General features: G+C 35.0%; 3 protein-coding genes across 3 annotated transcripts in view; all 3 read left to right on the top strand.

Moving 5' to 3' along the window:
- The window catches only part of LOC128199948 (sepiapterin reductase), a 115,534-nt gene extending 92,353 nt beyond the window's left edge, over window positions 1-23,181 (top strand). Inside the window, exon 2 of the mRNA XM_052899140.1 lies at window positions 22,888-23,181. The gene's annotated coding sequence lies outside the window, so the exon portion shown is untranslated. The remainder of the gene's footprint in view (window positions 1-22,887) is intronic.
- Window positions 299-10,798, top strand: LOC113513243 (glutathione S-transferase 2-like). The gene is made up of 5 exons (XM_052899142.1): window positions 299-493; window positions 1,676-1,811; window positions 8,325-8,492; window positions 9,117-9,259; window positions 10,146-10,798. Exons 2-5 carry the CDS (start codon window positions 1,679-1,681, stop codon window positions 10,314-10,316), a joined length of 615 nt encoding a protein of 204 aa, XP_052755102.1. The 5' UTR covers window positions 299-493; window positions 1,676-1,678; the 3' UTR covers window positions 10,317-10,798.
- Window positions 16,618-23,181, top strand: LOC113513651 (glutathione S-transferase 2-like). The gene is made up of 5 exons (XM_052899143.1): window positions 16,618-16,765; window positions 19,027-19,163; window positions 20,398-20,565; window positions 20,884-21,026; window positions 21,694-23,181. The coding sequence occupies exons 2-5, from the start codon at window positions 19,031-19,033 to the stop codon at window positions 21,862-21,864; spliced, it is 615 nt and encodes a 204-aa protein (XP_052755103.1). The 5' UTR covers window positions 16,618-16,765; window positions 19,027-19,030; the 3' UTR covers window positions 21,865-23,181.
- Window positions 23,182-23,259: the final 78 nt, after the last annotated feature.

Below are 23,259 nucleotides of genomic sequence, written 5' to 3'. Positions count from 1 at the left end.
TTTCGCCCATTAAAAAAGAACATGTAAATTTATAATTAAATGGAAAATGGTAATCAACGACATCAAGGAATATACTCGTAAATAACGTATTTGTGTCAAATGCGTGAACAGATGCCGCCTACCTACTCAGTTATTTTCCAAAACACCGAAATCACACATTGCAGGCCGTCATGAATATTTGGAATATTGTTAGATGACGTCACTAGACAAATAAAGCTGCTGGGCGCATGCGTTTCACGCGTTCACGCAACGCACGCCGGCCGGCGTGCGGCGAGTCGCGAGTCGAGTATTTACCGAGTGCGCTTAGCAACAAGCAACAACAAACATTCTGTTCATTATTCATCCCGCCGGGCCGGCCGGCAAACCAGTCTTTCGTTCCAAACCACCAAGCGAAGTCATTCAGTCAGTTACTGTTCATAGCAACAGCGGGAGTGTTGATATTGTTGTTTTAAATCAGTTTATATTCGCTTTTTTCTCCTCATTTTATTAATAGGTAAGATCAATATTATATGTATTACATTCTAATATAAATTTAAATAGACAGGTGTGGAATAATAGTTTAGGATTACTCGTAAAATAAGCATTGGTTACGGAATAAATACAGTATAACTCCGGTAGTATTCGGTATTTTTGTAGGTAGGAATTTATTTGATTACTTTCTTAGCTTTAAGAGTGAATGATTTTTACGCGAATTAAATATTGTTAATTGATTTCATTACCTACTTATTCCTTTTTTTTCATTACATGCATACAAATATTATGTGGTTGTCCTTTCAAGTTAAATAATAAATTGATTTACAAGTAAATTTCTAAATGATAGTTCGTAATCGCTATGAATCTTCACTGCCTGGTTTTTTCGCGCGTATTTTTTCTTCGTATCTAGCTATCGAATTTTCTTCCACTAGTCCACTGTTCGTGTAGATTTATTTATACTATGTTACCGAAAATGAGATTATGTTCTAAAAAAAAAAAAAAAAACTATCTCACTGTAAGTGAGTAATTTACATTTTGTAGGTAGGTATTTTGTAAATAAAAAATTCTACTTTTTTAATTTCGTATATGTTTATTAATATAGTTTATGGCTTATTAACATGATTATTTAGGTTAGTTTACTTAAATTCTAGACATCACATTTCGTTAGTTGGCGGTGTAGTAAATTGAAATACTGCCATTCTTAGGAACTCACTTTAGTTTTTAGAACTCATTTCTCTTTATTTCAATCTCAAAGATATCTGTTAAGATATGACAATTAGATGAAGTGAAATTGAAGTGAGTTGTGAAATAAGTTCGAATTTTTAATACTAGCTTAGCTGTTATCATGTTAACCAGGAGGTTTGGTTTAGACACAAGAATTTTTTTTTTATACAACTTAGAATGGCAAACAAGCTGACGGCCCACCTGATGGAAAGCGGTAACCGTCGCCTATAGACACGAGCAGTGTAATAATTAAAAGGAATAGGTTGTATTTCGAGTTTTTCTTTTTTTTATTTCATTTAAAAAAGAAAATACCTCCATACTAATATAATCTCAAAATCTTTAGTTGGTTTTTTATCTATGTTTTTTGGAGAAAAGTTTACTGGTAGAACATCTTTACACATTTAAAAGAATGTTAATGATTTTGATTTTATTAATTTTTGTATGTGTGCAACGAAAAATGTATTTATGTATGTTGCAGAAAATGCCGAAGGCAGTGTTCCACTATTTTCCCGTGAAGGCTTTGGGCGAACCCGTCCGCTTGCTGCTTGCGTATGGCGGTCAGGAGTTCGAGGATGACCGTATTCCGTCTGACAAGTGGCCAGAATACAAACCAAGTAAGTATACTTAAATATTTAAAAAAAATGCAAATAAAAGATAATAATATTTTTATAAAAAATTGCATTTAATCGTTTTCTAAATGTCTGTTATAAATCAGTACGTAGTACTTTATACTATGTCTATAGTTATAAATAATGTTTGTTTTTTTTTAATACTGACCGTTAATTAAGTGGCCAGAAAACCATAGACAAATTGAGAAAAATCTATACCCGTTTAAAAAATGATTTAACTCAATAGGTTAACACCTCTCCGGAGGTATGAAACAAATCTGAAAGATATTACTTATTATTATTTCAATAAATAAGGATACTTAGTACCTTTTTTATAATACCTACATATATAGTTTTTGTATATCTGTTTAACATTCCATTATAATTATATGTAATACCAATTGTGATTTTAGTACAAACATGGAATAAACGATACAAGGTATAGATAGTAAGTGCTTATAGATAATAAGATTAAAATCTTGTTTGTACCAAGCAACAGTATGTGTGATCATAAAATCTATCAGTATTAAGTACTAAGTACGTAAGCACTCATTGTAATAAACAATGATAACCAATTGACTATCATAATTTGTTCTTTTTAAATTTTCAAAAAAAGAACTTTCGACTGCTTGTGCCCCAGTCTCTAGGCGGGAGATATTATAGTAATATAGGTAGAATATGCTGCCTTTGTTTTCAAAAAAAAAAGCATCGAATTCAAACGTGGCAGAATTAGTTATTCTGATGTAAAAATTTAAAAACCTATGTTACCAGTGTTAGTTTTTTTTATCAGTTTTTTTATATACTTACGCACATAATGTGTATGGACGTATTATTTAATAAAAAAGGAGTAATTATGTATTAAAAAGACGCAGAAATATAAGACAAAATAAATAATGAAGTTATAAAGGAATCACTCATAACTATTTATCATGTAAATATCTATGAAATAGTTGACTCGCTTTTCTCGAAGCATTTGTATCGAGACACTCTGTTTTATCAAAGGCTAAGGTATATAATGTGTCACTGCACTGCATATAATATACTTGGATAAATGTATTTCTTTTCTATTAGTTGTATTTTTATAAATTTTTAAAAGTTTTAAAATTTTTTTAAATCGGGTATTTAGATTTTTCTATAATTAAGGTCGTTTGTTTTTTGTGAATCACAATTTTAAATTATTAATTCCTCCGCCATGTAGGCGGATCTTCATGAGACCTTGGTTATCTTTACTTAACTTGGCCCCATTGATTGTCACGCACAAAAAGCAACATGGCTGCAATTATGTATAATTCCATGGCTGACAACGAATGCTGTAAAGTCGATAACAACGACAGTAATATTGTTTGTGACGATGCGACCTCATTCGAGTTGTAAGACACTTGTTTTATGTGCATATAGATAATGTAATTATTATAAACCAGCGCATTCAGCGTTCAGGAATGAATGCAGTTTTTTATAATAGTATCAATACATAGTATAAAACAGTCGCTTCCCATCTGTCTGTCCCTATTTATGTTTTTTTTAATGCGTGATAATGGTATGGTAACCCCGTGTGCGCTATCGGTATACGCTGGCGGGGCACCAGTGATAGATGACTGATGAGGATGAAAGCAGGTCAGTTAGCCCATCCTTACGAATTCAACTAGAATTAGCCACGATGATTTCCAGGGGGAACCACGTGGAGGTTGACTTGACAGGGTATATTGCTAGTAATGGGGCTATTTGATCCTATTACTAACAATCCCTTCCCCCCTCCCTATATATGTTTAGGTTTTTAAAACTATACAACGGATTTTGATACGGTTTTTTTAATAGATAGTGATTCAAGAGGAAGGTTTATATGTATAATACATGTATAATATAGTAGTGAAACACTGATAGTTGAGATTTCTAATGTGATGTATCCGTGCGAAGCCGGGGCAGGTCGTTAATCAATGTATAAATATCTCAAAAAAGTTTTTTTTTTAATTGATGGTAATGGAATGGTATCCCGGCTTGCTCTAACGGTATATGTTAGCGGGGCACCAGTGAGGGATGATAGGTGAGGACCAAAAGACAGGTACGTTAACCCATCAAATTCAGCATGATGGTTTCTAGGGAGGAGCACGTGGAAATCGACCTGACAGATTCTATTGCTAGCAATGGGACTGGTTTAAACTAATGTAGACTCTTTCCTAACAATCTCTCCCCCCTTCCTACAAAGAAAGGTTAATGATAGCGTGTAATCGGTGGGGGGGGGGGGGGACGGTTTGTTAGTAATGCGGACTCTAGTATTCCTTTTGCTAGTAATATATCCTGTCAGGTCAACGCATGGGGGTATCATAGGCGAAACAATATACTCTGTTATGTCCATGGTACTGCTCATGTCTATAGGCGACGGTTACCACTTTCCATCAGGTGGGCAGTCAGCTTGTTTGCCATTCTAAGTTGTATAAAAAAAAACCTCCATGTGTTTATACCATGTGTATTCATCACGATGGGCTAACTGATCTGCCTTTTCATTCTTGCCTATCATCCCTCACTGGTGCCCCGTCAGTGTATTCCGTTGAAGCAGGCGGGGTTACCAATCTATTATCATACATAAAAACAAGAGCGTGTGACCAGAATAGACTGGTTTAATTTATAATATTATTCTGGATTAATGATTGATCATCGTTATGGCCTCTGTACACCAATCATTAATCTACGATTAACACACGGTGGTAAAGAATCGTGCAACTTACCTGTGTGGGCGAGGTACCATTATGTATACATTTTTTACGATAACATGGTACGCCCCTTAAAAATACAAAGAATTAAAAATGTGTATGTAAAAATATTTACGAGGTTTCGACCAAGGAATATAAAAGTCCTCTGGCCGGATCGATACTGAAGACGTTTCCTCACAAACATAGACAGAGCATCACGTTTTTTTTTATACAACTTAGAATGGCAAACAAGCTGACGGCCCACTTGATGGAAAGTGGTAACCGTCGCCTATAGACATGAGCAGTACTATGGACATAATAGCGTATACTGTTTCGCCCATGACACCCCCCTTGAAATGAGGCAAACCAACTTAATAAAGAAGAAAGTAAAGTAATACCTTTTCGGTTATGAAAACAAGCAAATCTATGAGTCATGTCTAATAATATTTCGTAACTTACCGCACACTATTATATATCTCTTAAGTAGGTTATCTCTCATGGCAACACGAACTGTCTATGTTACCATAATAGATAATATGCGATATGAAGTGGACGGGTTGTATACGTATTTTTCGGTATTTTCGTTCCAAAGTTAAAATTTAGTAAAATCACCAGAGGGAGACTTTGTATAAAAGTCGATTGCTTGGATACCTCTGTCCCATTCGTGTTTCTACCGTGAAGCAGTTGTGTTTGCATGGCTGTGTTTCGGTTTGAAGGGTGGGATATGGCGTGAATTTACTGGGTACGGAGGAATAACACCTGAGTCCTCAGGAATTGCAACGCATGGAGGGGTATCATGGGCGAAACAGTATGTGTGTGTACTGTTATGTCCATGGTACTGGTCATGTCTATAGACGACGGTTACCACTTTCCATCAGGTGGGCCGTCAGCTTGTTTGCCATTCTAAGTCGTATAAAAAAAATCAAAAATATATACTAACTATAAAAAAAAACAAAAGATAGTCTATGGTCACAACAATAATTTCTAATGGAGTTTGTTGCGTTATTTTTTTTTAATGGATGATAATGAAATGCTAACCCCTTCCGCGTTATCAGTAAACACTGGCGGGGCACCAGTGAGGGATGATACGTGAGGATGAAGTCAGGCCAGTTCGCCTATTGTGACGAATTTAACAATAATTAATCACGATGGTTTCCAGGAGGAACCGCGTGTAGGTCGACCTGACAGGGTATATTGCTAGCAATGGGGATTAACGTCCCCATTACTAATACTGCTGCTCCCACTGTTGCGTTGATTATTTCTGTTGAGATTAAGAAACTGTAAATAGATACTAGAAAGCTACAACTATTATTAGTCGTGCGAGGGTGTCGCCCTCTGGTATGTATTTATAGTTTAACTCCCTTATTCGTAAAAACCAAAACTTTATACAAATCTATTTTAAGTTTTACACTATTTTGTCAATTTCTAATTGAGACAGAGAGAGAGAGAGATAGACATATAAGAGACATATCATAATCTTCAAGAAAAGAGCACATTCCATTTTAAAAGGCCGGCAGCATACCAGCAATGACTCTGGTGTTGCGAGTAATCATGGGCGGCGGTAGTCACTTACCATCAGGTGAGTCGCATGCTCGTTTGCCCCGTGTGTTGTAAAAAAAGAGATAAAACAGTTCAATAGCTAAAATAATTTTATAAGAGAATTGACGTTTTTATGAATAAGAGGGTAGTTGAACTGCTCTTGACAGAAGCAGTTTTTATAGCTATACAATATATTGTATATTGTATTATGTAATAATATAATAAAATATATAAAATATTGTCTCTGGCATGGTAATATATTATATAACTTTAACTTTTTTTTTTTATACAACATTGAATGGCAAACAAGCTGACGGCCCACCTGATGGAAAGTGGTAACCGTCGCCTATAGACATGAGCAGTACCGTGGACATAACAGAGTATACAGTTTCGCCCATGATACCCCCCATGCGTTGCCATTCCTGAGGACTCAGGTGTTATTCCTCTGTACCCTGTAAATTCACGTAATTCAATAACTATAACTTTATACTCTTACTATACTTAGTAACTCATCAAGTTCAAACACTAACCTTATTTTGTCTTCTTGAAGTCATAATCCTTACTATTATATTAATTATAAGTATGAAAGTAAGTTCATTTGACAAATTTTGACACCTTAGTACATACTAGTTGTATCTGTTAACTTCGCTCGCATTAGTACATTAAGTATCCTGTGTACTAAGTTAGGATATGACCTACCTGTGTACCAAATTTCGTTCATATTCATTCAATATTTTTTTTTGCGAGAAAGAGTAACAAATATCCGTTCTTTCATCTACCATTATTAAATTTCGTATTTATAATATTTTAATGGAAATAGAATAGAAAAATCTATTTAAATTTCGCCTTAATTTCGATTCGGAGTGTTTAAATAAAAAAAAAAAGCTTCGAAGCAATCTTCTACCACAGCGTAGAACAAGCAAATTTTATCCATTTACGCTTCAAAAGATTACAGCGATTGTTAATATCCTGTATGTATATGTAGGCAATATTGGAGTATATATACTGCGAATATTAAATTTATCGTCATAGAAATAAAGTCGAAAATGTAACGCACATCGTAGCACCAAAACCTAGAACGTTCTCATGTCTAAAGTTCCAATTATATTGACCTTGACTGCGACGATTTTATTCATGGCCAATGAGTCATGTGTCAATTTTTAAACTCTATTTCTATGCTGATTAAAGCGCATTATACAATGTGTTTTTTTTTGTATTTTGCTAGTCATTCCATTGTTAGTGTTCCAATGCAATCTTAACAATTGGAAATTAATTTTTATAAGTTCTAAATAAAAAACGAAATGAATTGTTATAAAATTCAAAATATGTACATATATAATAACAACTAAAATATATTTTTATTTATAAAAATAGAATAAATATGACAATACAGCGCAAAGTGTCGACTCATCTCGCTATCGATTGTCCTTCGTTCGATGACAGAGTCCTTTGTTCGATGCTTTGGTATTTTTCGCGCTATAGTTGTTACTCATTGCGCCCCACTGCAATTGATAATTATCTTAGCAGCTCTCTAAGACGATCAGTTCGCATTACTAACAATCTCCCCCCCCCCACCCCCATAATGATGGTGTTTATAACACAACCACAGTTAGGTTTTAGTGATGTTTTAAGAAAAACGCTGCTGCTCATCCCTCGACTATAACATACTATACCATAGCATAATAGTTAAATTGAAAAGTTTTCAAAGAAACAAAAGAAACAAAGGCGAAAAGTTACAAACAAGTTCTGAGTCTCCCACACACGGTGCCTCCAACTGTCAAGCTAGAAAAAATATTCAGTTTGATTAATTGCACTAACATTGAATATTACCATGTGGTTCCGGTATAGAATAGGCCACCCCTTCCTTTCCTGTGGGTGTTGTAAGAGCCGACTAAGAGAACTTAATGGGCAGTCCTGCTCCTTCTTCATTTATAGCCTAACCATGGTGTCCAAGGGGAAAAAGGATTGTTAGCAATGGAGTTTGACAGCCCCATTGCTTACAATATGTCCTATCAGGTCGATCTCCACGTGGTTCCCCTTGGAAACCATCATGAACAATTCTTGTTGAATTCGTCAGGATGGGCTAACTGACCTGCTTCATCTCATTATCCAACCCTCCTGCCAAGCGCGGCAACTATCGGTAAAACTCCCTTAATTATGGGGAAGTCTTATTTTCAGCAGTGGACATAACTGTCCACTGTTAACACAGCTAATATGACGGTGATAATTAACACTCTAGAATACTAACGTTTTACCCTAAGTAAATAGAAATAATGTGACATCCACTCCACAGAAACACCATTTGGCCAGATGCCTGTGCTGGAGTTGAACGGGAAGGTATACGCTCAGAGCATAGCCACCTCCCGGTATCTGGGCCGCAAGTACGGGCTGGCTGGTGCTGATATCGAGGAAGACTTCCTCATCGACCAGTACGTGGACTTCCTTAATGACATCCGCGCAAGTGAGTCGCAATTTAGTATTCATGTTTTCTTTACCACATCTTTCTATGTATCCCATTACTACTTACTGAGCAAAGACATCGTATCTGACACCAAAATGAGGCTTGAAAGACCTAATTTTGGGTAAAGGGCATTGCAGCCTTTTGAGTTTAAAATTGGACCTAATTATGCAGAAAATAGCTATCTTTAATGGACATCCCAAGTAATGTGGCTGTTTTTTGCATAACTGGATTCTGTGATATCTATTTAGACGAATTAGCGAAAAATATACATACGTTTTGGGACACGTGTTTCACCTATAATCGAGGCATTTTCAGGCAAATTATTAGATCCCTGTTCGGACACTAATGTAGCCTCATAATAATTTACTTGAAGATACCTTGTTTAGAGGTGAAACACGTGTCGCAAAACGTGCGTGAATAAAATGGCAGTCGGAGATTGAAGGCTAGTATGGAAGGTTGTTAAAGTTCTGGTAGTAACAGTGGTGGCCAATCTTCAAATGTTGGCAGTCACACACATACTGATGGCAGCGGAATTAAACAAAATAGTTCTAAACTAATGACATAAACATGTATCTTAAACTTACATTATTTATTATTTTAAAATTGTAATATGTATTTTTACAGAGGCAGCTACCGTCCACTACGAGCCTGACGCGGCGCTCAAGGCCAAGAAACACGAGGAGAACGCCAAGAACCTGTACCCGGTGTTGCTCGGAAAGCTGGATGACATCATCCGGAAGAACAACGGGCACCTCGTAGCTGGCAAGGTTGGTCTCTGTCGCACAGTATTAGTCGCCAGTTATTGCTTTTATAATAATGTCAAGCTTTTGACTGTAATTTTATACGCGTGGATTTTGGAGGGACGTGAGCACTTCTAGATGGCATATTATATCAAGATAAAACATACATCTGGCCTTCTGGAGCAGAATTCTAGAAACACAAATGTATAAAACTGCATTCAATTTGGTGCAGTTTTAGCCTGATGCCGGAACAAACATACAGATAGACAACACAAAATTTCTAAAATCTACGATATTGGCATTTATTGGAATTATTAAGAACAAAAAGACCGCAAAAGAACTAAAGTAACCGACATAGCCCGAAGGATAAGCATACTGAAGTGGCAATGGGCTGGTCACATAGCTCAAAGAACTGAACTGGTCGGGAAGAAAGTTTCTTGAGTGGCGACAAACGCAGTGTAGGACCCCAACGCCCTCCCCCCACTAGATGGAGTGACCACTTAAATGTATTGCAGGGAGTCAGTGGATGCAGGTCGCTCAGGACTGTTCCTTATGACAGTCTATTGGAGAGACCTATGTCCAGCAGTGATGATGGTGATGATATTATTAAGACCAATTCCTGTTTATACACGCTCGTCGATTTTAGGTACTTATAATTTGGCCCTTTTTCATCCCGTCGCTTATTTGAAGAACATTTACTTCAATCCTAGCAAAACCCGTTATTTTATTTTACTAAACTACTAAATTGATTTTCATAAAATTTCGGAAAGTAACCTTTCAGATAAAAAAAAAAAAGTATTTTCCAAATACATAAAAAAAAACATAAATGTACATAAAAAAGAATAACTGAATGGAAAATCGAATCTCTTATTTTGAAGTCGATTGGAAAACACGAAAATAATTTTGTTTACAGTTAACATGGGGGGATTTCGTGTTCGCGGGAATGTACGATTATCTCAAGGCGATGCTGCAGTCCCCAGACTTGGATACAAAGTACCCGAGCTTCAAGAAGTTGCAGGATACAGTACTGTCCTTGCCTAAAGTGAGGGAGTACGTCGCTGCTGCGCCACCTACTGAGTTGTAAGAGGTTTACAGTGGAGGAGTAAGGATTCTTTATTGTTACAGCTGAGGTTTATTTGCTGTCTTAAATAATATGTAGATGGAGCGTCACAAAATGACCCATAAACGGTCAGCTAACTGTTATTTAACATGTCGTTTATCTTTAGATTATTCTTGTTTTAGATCAGTCGTTCTAAAATCTAAAATTACACGGTGATCAAGTATTGTGCAAATCGTCTGTGTAAGTAGCGTTTAAATGTTTAATTTTTTAATATTCTGCACGCTATTTGAACAATGTGCCCTAAATGTTTGATTCTATAACACTAATTAAGATCTGTTTCAAACATATTTATGCAAATAATATTATTAATATTACAATAAAATTACAAACAGAATGAAAAAAAAAAAATATAGATAACATAATAAATATAAGTAAATAAAATGAAGCTAAAAATCACAATTTAAAAGATCATTACTATATATTGCGAAAAGCGCGCCAATAAGTTTTTTTTTTTAAACTTATTGGCGCGAATTTGAAAAGAAAAAAAAAATGTTTTTTTTTTTAGCATTTATAGTTATGTTATTGATCTAATGTTGAATAAGTCACAAATTAAGATGATATGCTCCATTCTTTATTCTAACAGCTTAATAAGTGTCTTATTTCTATAAATACTAAGAGACACGTAAACACCAATATATAAAGTTTTATTTGGGACCTGTCATCTTTAAACCAGGTAAAGAAAATTTATTTGAAAAGACTGCAACACGCTATGTTCTCATATTGACAGGGCCGTAGCTACCCCCATGTTTAAGGTAAGGCAAAAGAACTTTTTCGTAGGGCTGGAGCTATAATTGACTTCGAAAAAGCAAATTGTCTAATTTTCTTGGGACCTGTCATTGTAAGGTAGGGCATTGCCCGTCAATGCCCCTCTTCCCTCTCAGCTACGGCCATGCATATTGATTATTTAAGCTATTATTACCGGTATTTGTTTTCATATAATTTTATTACGTAACTATATAAGTGTACCGTTTACAGAGTACTATATAAGTGTACCGTTTACAGAGTAATCCTTGTTGTAGATTTTGAGAGAGTATTTTGTGTACTGTTATATGCGTTACGTATATTTGAGTATTACATGAAAATTATACTATTTTTAGCAATATATTATTATAAAAAAATAATTGTTGTTTTATTTGTTTTCATATTATAATTTTTTTCCTACACAGATTTTTAGTAAGGAGTCGGTAGATGTAGGTGACTTAGGATCGAGGATATTCAGTAGTGGCTGATATGATGAGGATGAGATTTTTAGCATTTTTCAGCGTCAATTGAGCAGATAAAAGTATATAAAATTCACTTCAATAACATTAGATAGGTACAGATCTCTTTATTTTTTTTTATAATTAGAGTCTGTGTGTAAAGGTGAATTTATCTCAGAGAGAGATCTCTTCCAGTCAACCTCACGTCGAAGCATAGGTGGCTAGGTGACTTATATCATATAATATAAGGCGGATAAATCCGCCTGTCAATAGTGGCAATTATGACTAAAACCCCCCATATGGGGGAAAGCCTATGTTCACCAGTGGACAGTTAACGGTTGATGTAATAATAAAACGGATTGGGGAAAGGGATTGTTAATAATGGAGACTGGGAATTCCATTGCTAGCAATATACCCAACCAGGTCGACCTCCTCGCGGTTCCCCCTGGAAACTATCATGGTTTATTCCTGATGAATTTATCATGATGGGCTAACTGGCCTGTTCTCATTCTCACCTATCACCCTTCACTGGTGCTCCGCCAGCGTATCCCGTTAGCGCAGGCGGGGTTACCATTCCATTTGCACCCATCAAAAAAAAAACGGATAAACTCAAAAACTACTCAGCCGATTTTAAAAATTCTTTCATCTATAGAAAGGTAGAATATAGGCGAGTAATATAGGTGATATATTATTTTCGAAAATACTATTTACCCGTTCGGAGAGTAGTTAGTACATTTTACCTTTTTAGTACTGCAAAAAAAAAAAAATGGAGCGGCGGACAGATAATCAGCGAGACAGCGTAATCGTGTTTACCTAAGTGCATTTATGATAAAAACACGAAAGTACTCGTTACAAATCTCTTATCATACAGTTTGTTGCTAGGCGTATCCATTTTTGTACAATATAAAAAAGTCACCGCAAGACTTTTTTATATTACGAAAATGGAATGGTAGCAGCGCCTGTACTTTCGATATGTCATGATAGGGATACCACGTGGGTAGTGATAGATGATAGGTGATGATGAAAGCACGTGCTGTTAGTCCATCGTCACGAATGTCACAAGAAATTAACTACTATAGTTTTCAGAGGGAAGCACGTTGAGGTCGAAAAAAGATTAAAATCATTCTATCTTTCCAATTTTGTTTAAATATAAAAAATGATTAGAAGACTGTCACACTTTTAATTTCTGTCTTGCACTACTACTGCCCACTAACTACTTCCTATGCCACTGTGTTAGGTTGACTGAAAGAAATCTCTTTTAGAGATAAGTTCGCCTTTGCCAACATTGTTATTAACTTATTGTTGTTTTAGTGCAATAAAGAATATATAGCGCGGGCGAGGTATTATTCCATAGTCATCCATTGAAAAAAAAGCTAACAATCTTCTATACTTATAATAAATCTGTAGAGGGGTCAATTCTGTTCATGAAATATATTTCCAAAATAACTATCAGGGAGTGATCGATACTGATGCCAAAAATGCAATCATGTAAAATTTTTATCTGTCTGTATGTTCGTTATAGAAACAAAAACTACTAGACGGATTTTAACGAAACTTGGTACAATTATACTTCATACTCCATAGGTAGGTTATAGTATACTTTTCGTCACGCTATGATCCATAGGAACAGAGCAGTGAAGGGAAATGTTAAAAATGTCCACCCGTGTGACGCCGGGACGGGTCGCTAGTGACCAACAACGAAACTTTTGTTATCGTGTCGTAGAAAGGTAAGTTTACCTATATAAAAAAGTTTAATACTTTATCTAGTCCCATGACAGAGGTCGAAGTACGACAGTCTAAGCCAAGGTGTGAGTTGGAATTTCGTCAGTTCACAAGTTAGACACGTGAAATTTTAGATTTAGGATCTTAGTTCAGGACAAAAGTTAATATGTTTATTGGCTTTTGATGAATTCTCCCCTAAAGGGATGAAATAGGAGATGAAAGTTTGTATGGGAGTTCTGTTATAATTGAAGCTAGATGTATGAATTTTTAATTGTAGACTTGTTATTAGAAGCAAAAATTATTTTTAGTCTTTTGGAAATTTCACCCCCCTAAAACAACACGCGAGCGAAAGTCGCAGGCAAAAGCTAGTATAGATATATAAAAAGAAATTGGATTTTGAGATTGTTTATTATTTTTTGACGCCTTAGCGGCTAAACTAATAACTATAATAACTATCATCATCATCATATCTGTCACGCCTCTCTCCCATTAGGGTAGGCAGAAACAATGGAACGCCAAATGCTTCGATTCAAACAAACCTCTTTCGCTTCTTCCACATTCATCAATCTTGTCATACACGCTCGTCGGTTACGGGTACTTTTAATTTGGCCCTTCTTCAGCACGTCGCCTATTTGGTCGACATACGTCCGTCTAGGGCGGCCCCTACCGACATCTCCATTCATTCTTGCTCGATAAATCTCTTTCGTAATTCTTCTTTCATCCATCCTATAATAACTAAGAAAATAATAATAAATTTGGCGTACACGTAATGTCTGTTTGGCATGGAGAATTCCTACGGATATCGCCGATAACATGCAAAAACATTGTATAATATCGCGCAATTGAACAAAAAATGTTAGATAATGAATATTCTGATAAAAAAGTCTATCGTTGATTTACTAAATGCGATATACGATACGATACTGTCAAGTGTGTAACGCATGAATATTATAGGTAGTTCTTTTCAGGGACGGACTGGGTCGGAAGGGCCCGGGTGGCTGACCACAAGCCCGGCGCCCGAGACTGATGAGATGATGGTAGTTGCACCAGTTGGTAGCGGCACCGTAAGCCATGTAAGTCAGGCCCGTGGGCCATGCGTATCTATAGATTCGCTTGCCAATTATCTATAGGAACAGTTCCTTACAAATAGAATTGAGGTGCCAAAGGTTTTCTTTTCACAGATTTAGACAGGTTTCCCTAGAGACTACAGTATGGGGTTCTTCAAAAGGTGTATTAAGGTTTCTTCAAGGTCGGAAATGTGCGCGTAATACCCCTAGTGTTACAGGCGTCCACAGGCTGCAATGATTATTTCAGAGGGATTTTACCAGAGGGAGACTGTACAAAAGTCGATTGCTTGGGTACCTCTGTCCCATTCGTGTTTCAACCGTGAAGCAGTTGTGTTTGCATAGCTGTGTTTCGGTTTGAAGGGTGGGATATGGCGTGAATTTACTAGGTACAGAGGAATAACATCTGAGTCCTCAGGAATGGCAACGCATGGGGGGTATCATGGGCGAAACAGTATACTTTGTTATGTCCTTTCCATCAGGTGGGCCGTCAGCTTGTTTGCCATTCTAAGTTGTATAAAAAAAAGATAGTTTGTATGGTTGTCACCTTTATGGTATAAAAAAAAATTGTACAAATATGTCAACAACAGTGAATTTTATTAATTTTTATAATAAACAATCAAGTAGATAGTGATATCTGTGTTTTTTTACCGTCCAAATTATTGAGCGAGCATGAACCAGTTTTCACTATTTTTAGCGATACAAATACTGTTTTTTTTTAAACTAGTTGTATCATGCGACCTCGCTCGCGTAAATCATTACAGTATATCTTGCTTTTTAGGTTAGGTTATAAACTATCCGGGTTTCAATTTTTTTTTAGATGGGTGAAAATGGTATGGTAACCCCGCCTGCGCTAACGGGATACGCTGGCGGGAGCACCAGTGAAGGGTGATAGATGAGTATGAAAACAGGCCAGTTAGCCCATCATGATGAATTCATCAGGAATTAACCATGATAGTTTCCAGGGAGAACCGCGAGGAGGTCGACCTGGTTGGGTATATTACTAGCAATGGGATTCTCAGTCTCCATTACTAACAATCCCTTTCCCCCCAGGATAGAGATATTTGATTGATGAAATATAAGCTGGTGTGGTCCCGGCATAGAATGAGTCACCTCTTCTTTTCCAGTGGGTGACGTAAGAGGCGTCTAAGAGAACTTAAAGGTTGAGGGATGAGCAATATTAAGCATGGGGGGTATCATTGGCGAAATAGTATACTCTGTTATGTTCATGGTACTGCTCATGTCTAGGCGACGGTTACCACTTTCCATCAGGTGGGCCGTCAGCTTGTTTGCCATTCTAAGTTGTATATTCCTAATTACTAATCTAGTATATAACCTACACGTATAGCAAATTTTATTTAAAACCGTTCAATAGTTTTTGCGTGAAAGAGTAACAAATATCCATTCATCGTTACAAACTTTCGCATTTATTATATTATAAAATAATTATCACAATAATAGGATTCTCTTTACCAATTACCGACAAAATAAATACAATTTTTATTATATTTTTATTTAGCAATTTTTTTATTTACTCATAAACAATAAATTGTAATTTAATGTAGAATAAAAGTTACACTAAAATTCATTCAGTGCATAAAAAATAAATTAAATTAAATACAAAAACAAAAATTACGAGCAATACATAGTCAATTTATTATCATCTCTTAACACAAATAACATATGTATATCGCAATAAGACCGCCTTTTGTACTTCACTATACTTACCGAAAATTCTTCAACAAATCCTGTAATGTTGTTGCAATAAAGTGTTAAATAAATAAAATAAAAATATTTAAATTTACTATAGTATTCATTCATTTATTTTAACATCCATTGTATAAGTAGGTAGATATTACATTTATTTATAGTATATGTATTTATGTAATATTTTATTATGTATCTTAATATTTTATTTAACTGTATATTTGTTTATGTACTTTAAATATTAATAGTTGTAGCACTTCAGCTGCCCGCTAACAACATGTTTTCTAACTGCATTGGGTTGACTGGAAGAGATCTCTGTCAGAGATAAGTCCACCCTTGCTCAGAATATTTATAAATGCATTAACAATGTAATTTACAAGTGCAATAAAGAATATATATATATATATATATATATATATATAGTAAGAATTCGTCAATTGAGTACTAACACCGCTCTAGCAATAATAACTTCAATTTTGTCTTAAAGTTATTTAAGTCATTCAGTGACTTTAAGTATTTAGGTAGCTTATTAAATTATATAAATAGGTATCTACCTATGTGTACAAGGTTTGGGGCTTTCATATCAGCAAAAGGAATCCTATATTTAACTTGTAGACGAACTATCAGCTTGACCGGTATCAGTCGTTGACGACAGCTCGAAGTAGAAAACATATCGCTTGTAAGCATCTAGTTGTTTTTTGGAAACATTGTTATTCGGATTGTAAGTATCTTATATTTTTCTACTGAACTTAAATAACAGAATTCCAACTGTGTATTTTTTGCATGCAGTTTATCCAACGAATTCTGAATCTATATTAAATTTTTTTTCGCATTTATTTTTGTTCTGTATTGACCAAAAAATGGTGATTTTAATCATGGGTAAAATAAGCAAATAATTATTTATAAATCGGAGATTTATTTAATATTATAATTGATATGTTCATCTAGTTTTAAGCTTAGAAAGAAAGAAAGAAAGAAATGTTTTTGTTCAAGTAAACTTAGATATAAGCATTTTTGAATAGTAATTTTCCATTACTTATTTACTTATAACATAATTTTTGCGAACATATTGTTGGTGTATCTTTTATAAATAAATAAATAAATAATATTATTTAATTATTACGATCTATAAATATTTATTGTGACAAATATTTAGAATTAACATCTATGTGCTATAAATATCAAGAACAAGTAATTAAAAAATTAAAAAAATATTTAAAGATAAAAAAATTCTTTGAGATCACTGCCAGCTGATAAGGTGCTTAGGACACTTGCTGCATTTCCACGCTGAATAACAATGGAAATGCGTTGAGGTTTTTAAAGACACTATTTATTTATTTATTCATTAGTACATATATTTGTACATGGCGGACTTAATGCTAAAAGCATTCTCAGAATACTCGAATGCGGTACTAGTAATTATTGATATACATACATAATAAAATTACATATATAAACTAATAAATATATGTTAATAACAAATATACTTACACATATATTATTATTATATTTAGTACTCTAACTTATTAAAATTACCATAATTAGTAAGTCTAAATCTAAAGTTACGAATATACCAAATAAATAATGTCAAAAATAAATCATTATAATTAATATATTATAAATAAAAAATAATAATATATTAGTCATAAATTTATAAGAAAATATTAATTATTTATATTAATTTTAAATATAACAATATTCAAAACTAAACGTCGTCAATAAAGAAGCAGGTATGTATGCACTATTTACCTGCAAATGACCAACGCGTTAAGTTCTGATAGTGTATTTAAAATATGGTTAAAATAGTCGTTTCTATGCAAGAAAATCTTATTATTCAAAAAGGTAACTTCTCTTGTTAGACCCATATTAATTTTGCATAGTTTAAAACTGGTATTTTTTGTGCAAACTGATATTTTAAATCTCACTTTGAAATTATGAAAACTCATTCTATTATAATTTCAATTGACTTCAAAAATTCCTCAATTCGGTTGTATTTTTTTATGTTTGTTACCTCATAACTCCCGTCAGTTGTAAATCGATTTGGGAAATAATTTTTTCATCTGAAATTCAAATTTAAATTACCTTTAATCAAATAGACTTGTTTACAAGCACTTTTAAATCATCACTTTTTTAATCTACCGCAGGGTGGGGGAGGTTGTTATCTGTTGAGAAGAGCCCAAAAGGATATCCTTACAGCCAATCTGTAAGGATATCCTTTTGCATCCTTCCCATATTTAGAACTAAAAAAAATTTTATCGTGCCTCCCACCAAACTGTTTATAATTACTCCTCTCCATCCAAAGGTTGCCTGGAAGAGATCGCTCTTAGCGATAAGGTCGCCCATTGTTTTCTCATTGTGATTATTTCTTGTAATTATTTATATTTATAATAAGTTTACTATTGTAATCTTTTGGAGGAAACAATAAAGAGTATCTATCTATCTATCTATCTATCCTTTTCTATAGAAAATATATCAAAATTGGTTCAGTATTTTTGATTTAAAATTTACAAACTTTATCATAATTGAAGTCGGTTTTTTGTGGAATATTTTAATTATTGTTTGCTCGTTATGCAATAACTTTGTCAATATAAACTGATGTCGTATGACGTTTATTTTCATCAGTAGCGTCTTCAATTTTTTATATAAATTTTTGTTACAATTAAAGTAGTTTTTTTTTGCAAAAACAAATAAAAAATGGATGATAATGGAATGGTAACCCCGCCTGCGCTAACGGTATACGCTGTCAAGGCACTAGTGAGAGATGATAGTTGAGAATGAAAAGGCAGGACATCTATCGTGATGTATACAGCTGGGAGTCAGCACGACGGTTTTTAAGTGGACCACGTGGAGGTCGATCTGACAGGGTATATTGCTAGCAATGGAACAGGTAGTCTGTATTACGAAAAATCCCTTCCCCCCCCCCCCCCCCCCCCGTGAAACAAATGTTGTGGAATAGTGTAAAAGTTATTGATGGGTTTTCAGAATAATGCCGGACGTATCGGTCTATTATTTCCCCATAAAGGGCTTAGGTGAGAGCATTCGCTTGTTGCTAGCTTATGGTGGCCAAGAGTTCGAGGACGTTAGGATCCCCAAGGAGATTTGGCCGCAGAGACGATCAAGTAAGTGTCGTTTAAAAAAAGTTTTCCTGTTCTAACTTTGTAGTGATCCACTTTTTTGTATTGGATATAGGATGGATATTTGGACATAGGATGGAATTGTACATCCGTTTCTGTCAACGATTTTTCTTTTAATTAATGACTATGCATGTCCACCAGCGCCTTCGGTATATGCTAGCGCTGCATTAATGATAGATGAAGATAAAAGCAGTACAGTTGACCCATTGTGACGAATTTACTAGGAATTATGATCTGTTACTATGAAATTTATTCCCCCTTCGGGCCATTCATCATACCAACTGTTAATAGTCCAGTGCTGAACATAGACCGTCATAAGGAACGGTTTTTTTATACAACTTAGAATGGCAAACAAGCTGACGGCCTACTTGATGAAAAGTGGTAACCGTCGCCTATAGACATGAGACCATGGACATAACAGAGTATACTGTTTCACCCATGATACCCCCCATGCGTCGCCATTCCTGAGGACTCGGGTGCTATTCCTCTGTACCTAGTAACGGTCCCGAGCCACATCTTTCTGGTGTTTGCCATTGGAGCGATTCGTACCAACTACGATGAACTATTTTATCCTTCAGGCTTTGATTAATTTTAAAGTGTGTTTCTATGTTTCATCATCATATCTGTCGTTAATTGTCACTGTTAAATCTTTTTTGAATTGCCACTTTGCCTGTAGTTGCCACTTTGACAGGCAGGTTGTCAACCGTAGTTAGGCTTTGCTGATGTTTTAGAAGGGACGCTGTTGCCAATCTCTTGACTGTTAAATTTTCTTAGTCGTCTCTTACGACACCATCGAGAAAGGAAGGATAAAGAGTCCCGGCATAGAATGGACCAACATTCTATGCCGGGACCACACGGCATAGAATGCTAAATGTTAAAACTTTATTTACAACTATTTACTTTTATTTTTGTAAAGTGCAATAGGTAGGCAGAATTCTTTTCCATTGGAGTTGAGGAGAAAACAGAAAATGTTGTATGCGGAAGGTATTAAGATTATGTAAAAGGGTTATTTAGATTATGTGCAAGTTACAAGTCACCAACAGAATATCAGCGCTACGGGTACTTGTTGAGTTGGTTGCCTTTTCAACGTAGAGGCACATGAAACCTAAAATTTTTTTTGGTTCGCTTATAAATTCATGAATTATGTGCTTTATTGTAGAGGTGAATAAATAACAAATTTTTCTATCTATCTATCTAAAATATTAATTTCAAATTACAGTTGCAGCGTTTGGTCAGGTGCCTGTTCTGGAAATAGATGGAAAGAGGTACGCTCAGAGTGTCGCCATATCGAGGTACCTGGGACGCAAGTATGGATTGACAGGCGCGAACATCGAGGAAGACTTCCTTATTGATCAGAATGTGGACTTTGTCAACGAAATTCGCTTAGGTGCGTATGTTATCATATTAGTGAATGCCCTAAGTTGGTATTACTCATTTGTACTAGTCACTAGCGATCCGACCCGGCTTTGCACGAGTATATATATATATATATATATATATATATATATATATAGAATAATTAATGTATTCGTGTATGTAAGTTCAAGACACTTATAATGCATCGTTTTAGTTTTGTTTTACAAGCGTATCAAGTTGTACATTGCAGTTAAGCATAAGAATAAATATTTAGTTAGCTGCATTTAAAGTAAAAAAAGTAAAAGGTAAATTGATAAAAATAATTGAAGTTATTTTTAAATTATTCCAGCGGCGTCCACTGTTCAAAACGAACCAGATCCCGCTGTAAAGGCAGTTAAACGGGCAAAGTTCTTGAGGGACAAGTGTCCATTCTATCTGCAGAAACTCGACGAGATTATTAGGAGCAATAACGGACATTTAGCAGCTGGAAAGGTTGGCAATAATGCAGAGATTGTTATTTTTCAGTAAAATAATATTTAAACCCTTCGAGATATCTCGAGGGATGCCCATTTATTGTATATCTAAAAGTTTCATATTTATTATTACTTAGATTCACAACTAGGAATGGTTTTTTAATGGGTGAAGATGAAATAGCAACCCCGCCTGCGCTATCGGTATACGCTGTTACCACCACCAGTGCACCAGTGCACCATGGCACCACTGAGAGACGATAGGTGAGAATGAAAGCATGTCAGTTAGCCCATCGTGACGAATTCATCAATAATTAACCACGATTCTAGAGGGAACCGCGTGGAGGTCGACCTATTAGAGTATTTATATTGCTAGCATTGGGGCTGTTACTTTACTACTAATTCCGTTAGGAATGGGTTTCGAAGTGAGGTTGTTAGCCTAATATTATGACGCTGGTCACTCGACTTGGTCATAGATGTTTATAGGGGAAGTCGAGTGGGTTGTACCCACCCTGAAATTATCTGATGTCCACCCTGGGTTCAGAAGCAGAGCTTTCAATTACGTGTAAAGATATGTCTAAAAGAATGAGTAAATAACTGAAAAATCTCGATAAACTCGTTTGTAGGCAAATTTCCATCTACATCAAAATTTTAAGTAAATAAATTAATTTATATATTAATTATTTCAGCTTACGTGGGGTGACATTTACTTCGCCGGTCTGTACAGTTACCTCAGGTATGCCCTTGAGATCCCCGACCTCGACCAGAAGTATCCCAGTTTCAAGAAACTCCAAGACTACGTACTGTCCCTGCCACAGCTGAAACAATACCTCGCGAATGCACCTCAAACCGATTTCTAAAACACAAGGCGTTTATTAGTACTTCAATACTATTATTTATACTGTGGTATGAGCGCAGTTATTAGATTAATTAATTTAATTATTATATACAAATACTAGCTGACTCGGCAAACGTTGTTTTACCATATACATTATTTCGAGAACTATACATGAAAATTTATCGTACTACAGTTATTATATTCGATCGCCATCTTGCAACCCTATTGCGGAATATAAAAATCGCGATTAAAAAATAGGAGTTGATTGTAAAAGCGTAAAAATTTGAAGTTGTATGTATTTTTCAATGCTAAATTATAGTAAAATAAAAATAAATTTTTTTGTCAAAAATTATAAAAAAAAATATTTAGGGTGACCCACCCCCTTATCATTGAGGGGTATAAAAAATAGATGTTGGCCGATTCTCAGATCTATCCAATATGCACACAAAATTTCATAAAAATTAGTAAAGCCGTTTCGGAGAAGTTTGGTAACAAACACCGCGACACGAGAATTTTATATATAAGAGATGTAAAAAACATTCTATCTATTATATACACACCTTACATCTATGTACTATAAATATCAAAAACAAGACGTTTAAAAAATTACTTGAAGATAAAAAAAATTGAGATCACTACCAACTGGTAAGGTAACTAGGAGACTTGTTCCATTTCCACGCTGAATAGCCATAGAGATGCGTTGATTGATATTGATAGCTCTTCTTATGGGAGAGGTCTATGGTCAGCCATGAACAGTTGATTTGATGATGATTCTAATATTTTTTTTTTATACAACTTAGAATGGCAAACAAGCTGACGGCCCACCTGATGGAAAGTGGTAACTGTCGCCTATAGACGTGAGCAGTACCATGGACATAACAGAGTATACTGTTTCGCTCATGATACCCCCCATGCGTTGCCATTTCTGAGGACTCAGGTGTTATTCCTCTGTACCCAATAAATTCACGCCATATCCCACCCTTCAAACCGAAACACAGCCATGCAAAAAAAAAGGTTTCACGGTTGAAACACGAATGGGACAGAGGTACCTAAGCAATCGACTTTTGTACAAAGTCTCCCTCTGGTAAAATAATGAATATATAATCTGGTAACAGTATGAATGAGTGAATGAGTATACTTTATTTGCATTATACAATATAGGAAATAAGTAAGACAATTTACAAACACAACGATACAATTGTATAAGTACAATAAGACGGTGTTATTGCTGAGAGCAATCTTTTCCAGACAACCTTAAGGTAATGGACTAATTGTTGTACAAGATAGTACTGTATAATTAAAAAAGTACCTTTATCAAATTAAAAAAAAAAAAAAACAGTAGTACGAAGTGTTAAATTGATGGGTTTAAATTTTTCGTTATCTATGTATTATTAATGATTTTTTTATGTTTGAAATA

The sequence above is a fragment of the Galleria mellonella genome, unplaced genomic scaffold (genome assembly GCF_026898425.1).
Source record: "Galleria mellonella isolate WM207_F2 unplaced genomic scaffold, CSIRO_AGI_GalMel_v1 utg56, whole genome shotgun sequence".
NCBI lineage: Eukaryota > Metazoa > Arthropoda > Insecta > Lepidoptera > Pyralidae > Galleria > Galleria mellonella.
Note: the sequence above shows the minus strand (reverse complement) of the source record. Positions and strands in the feature narration are given on the sequence as shown.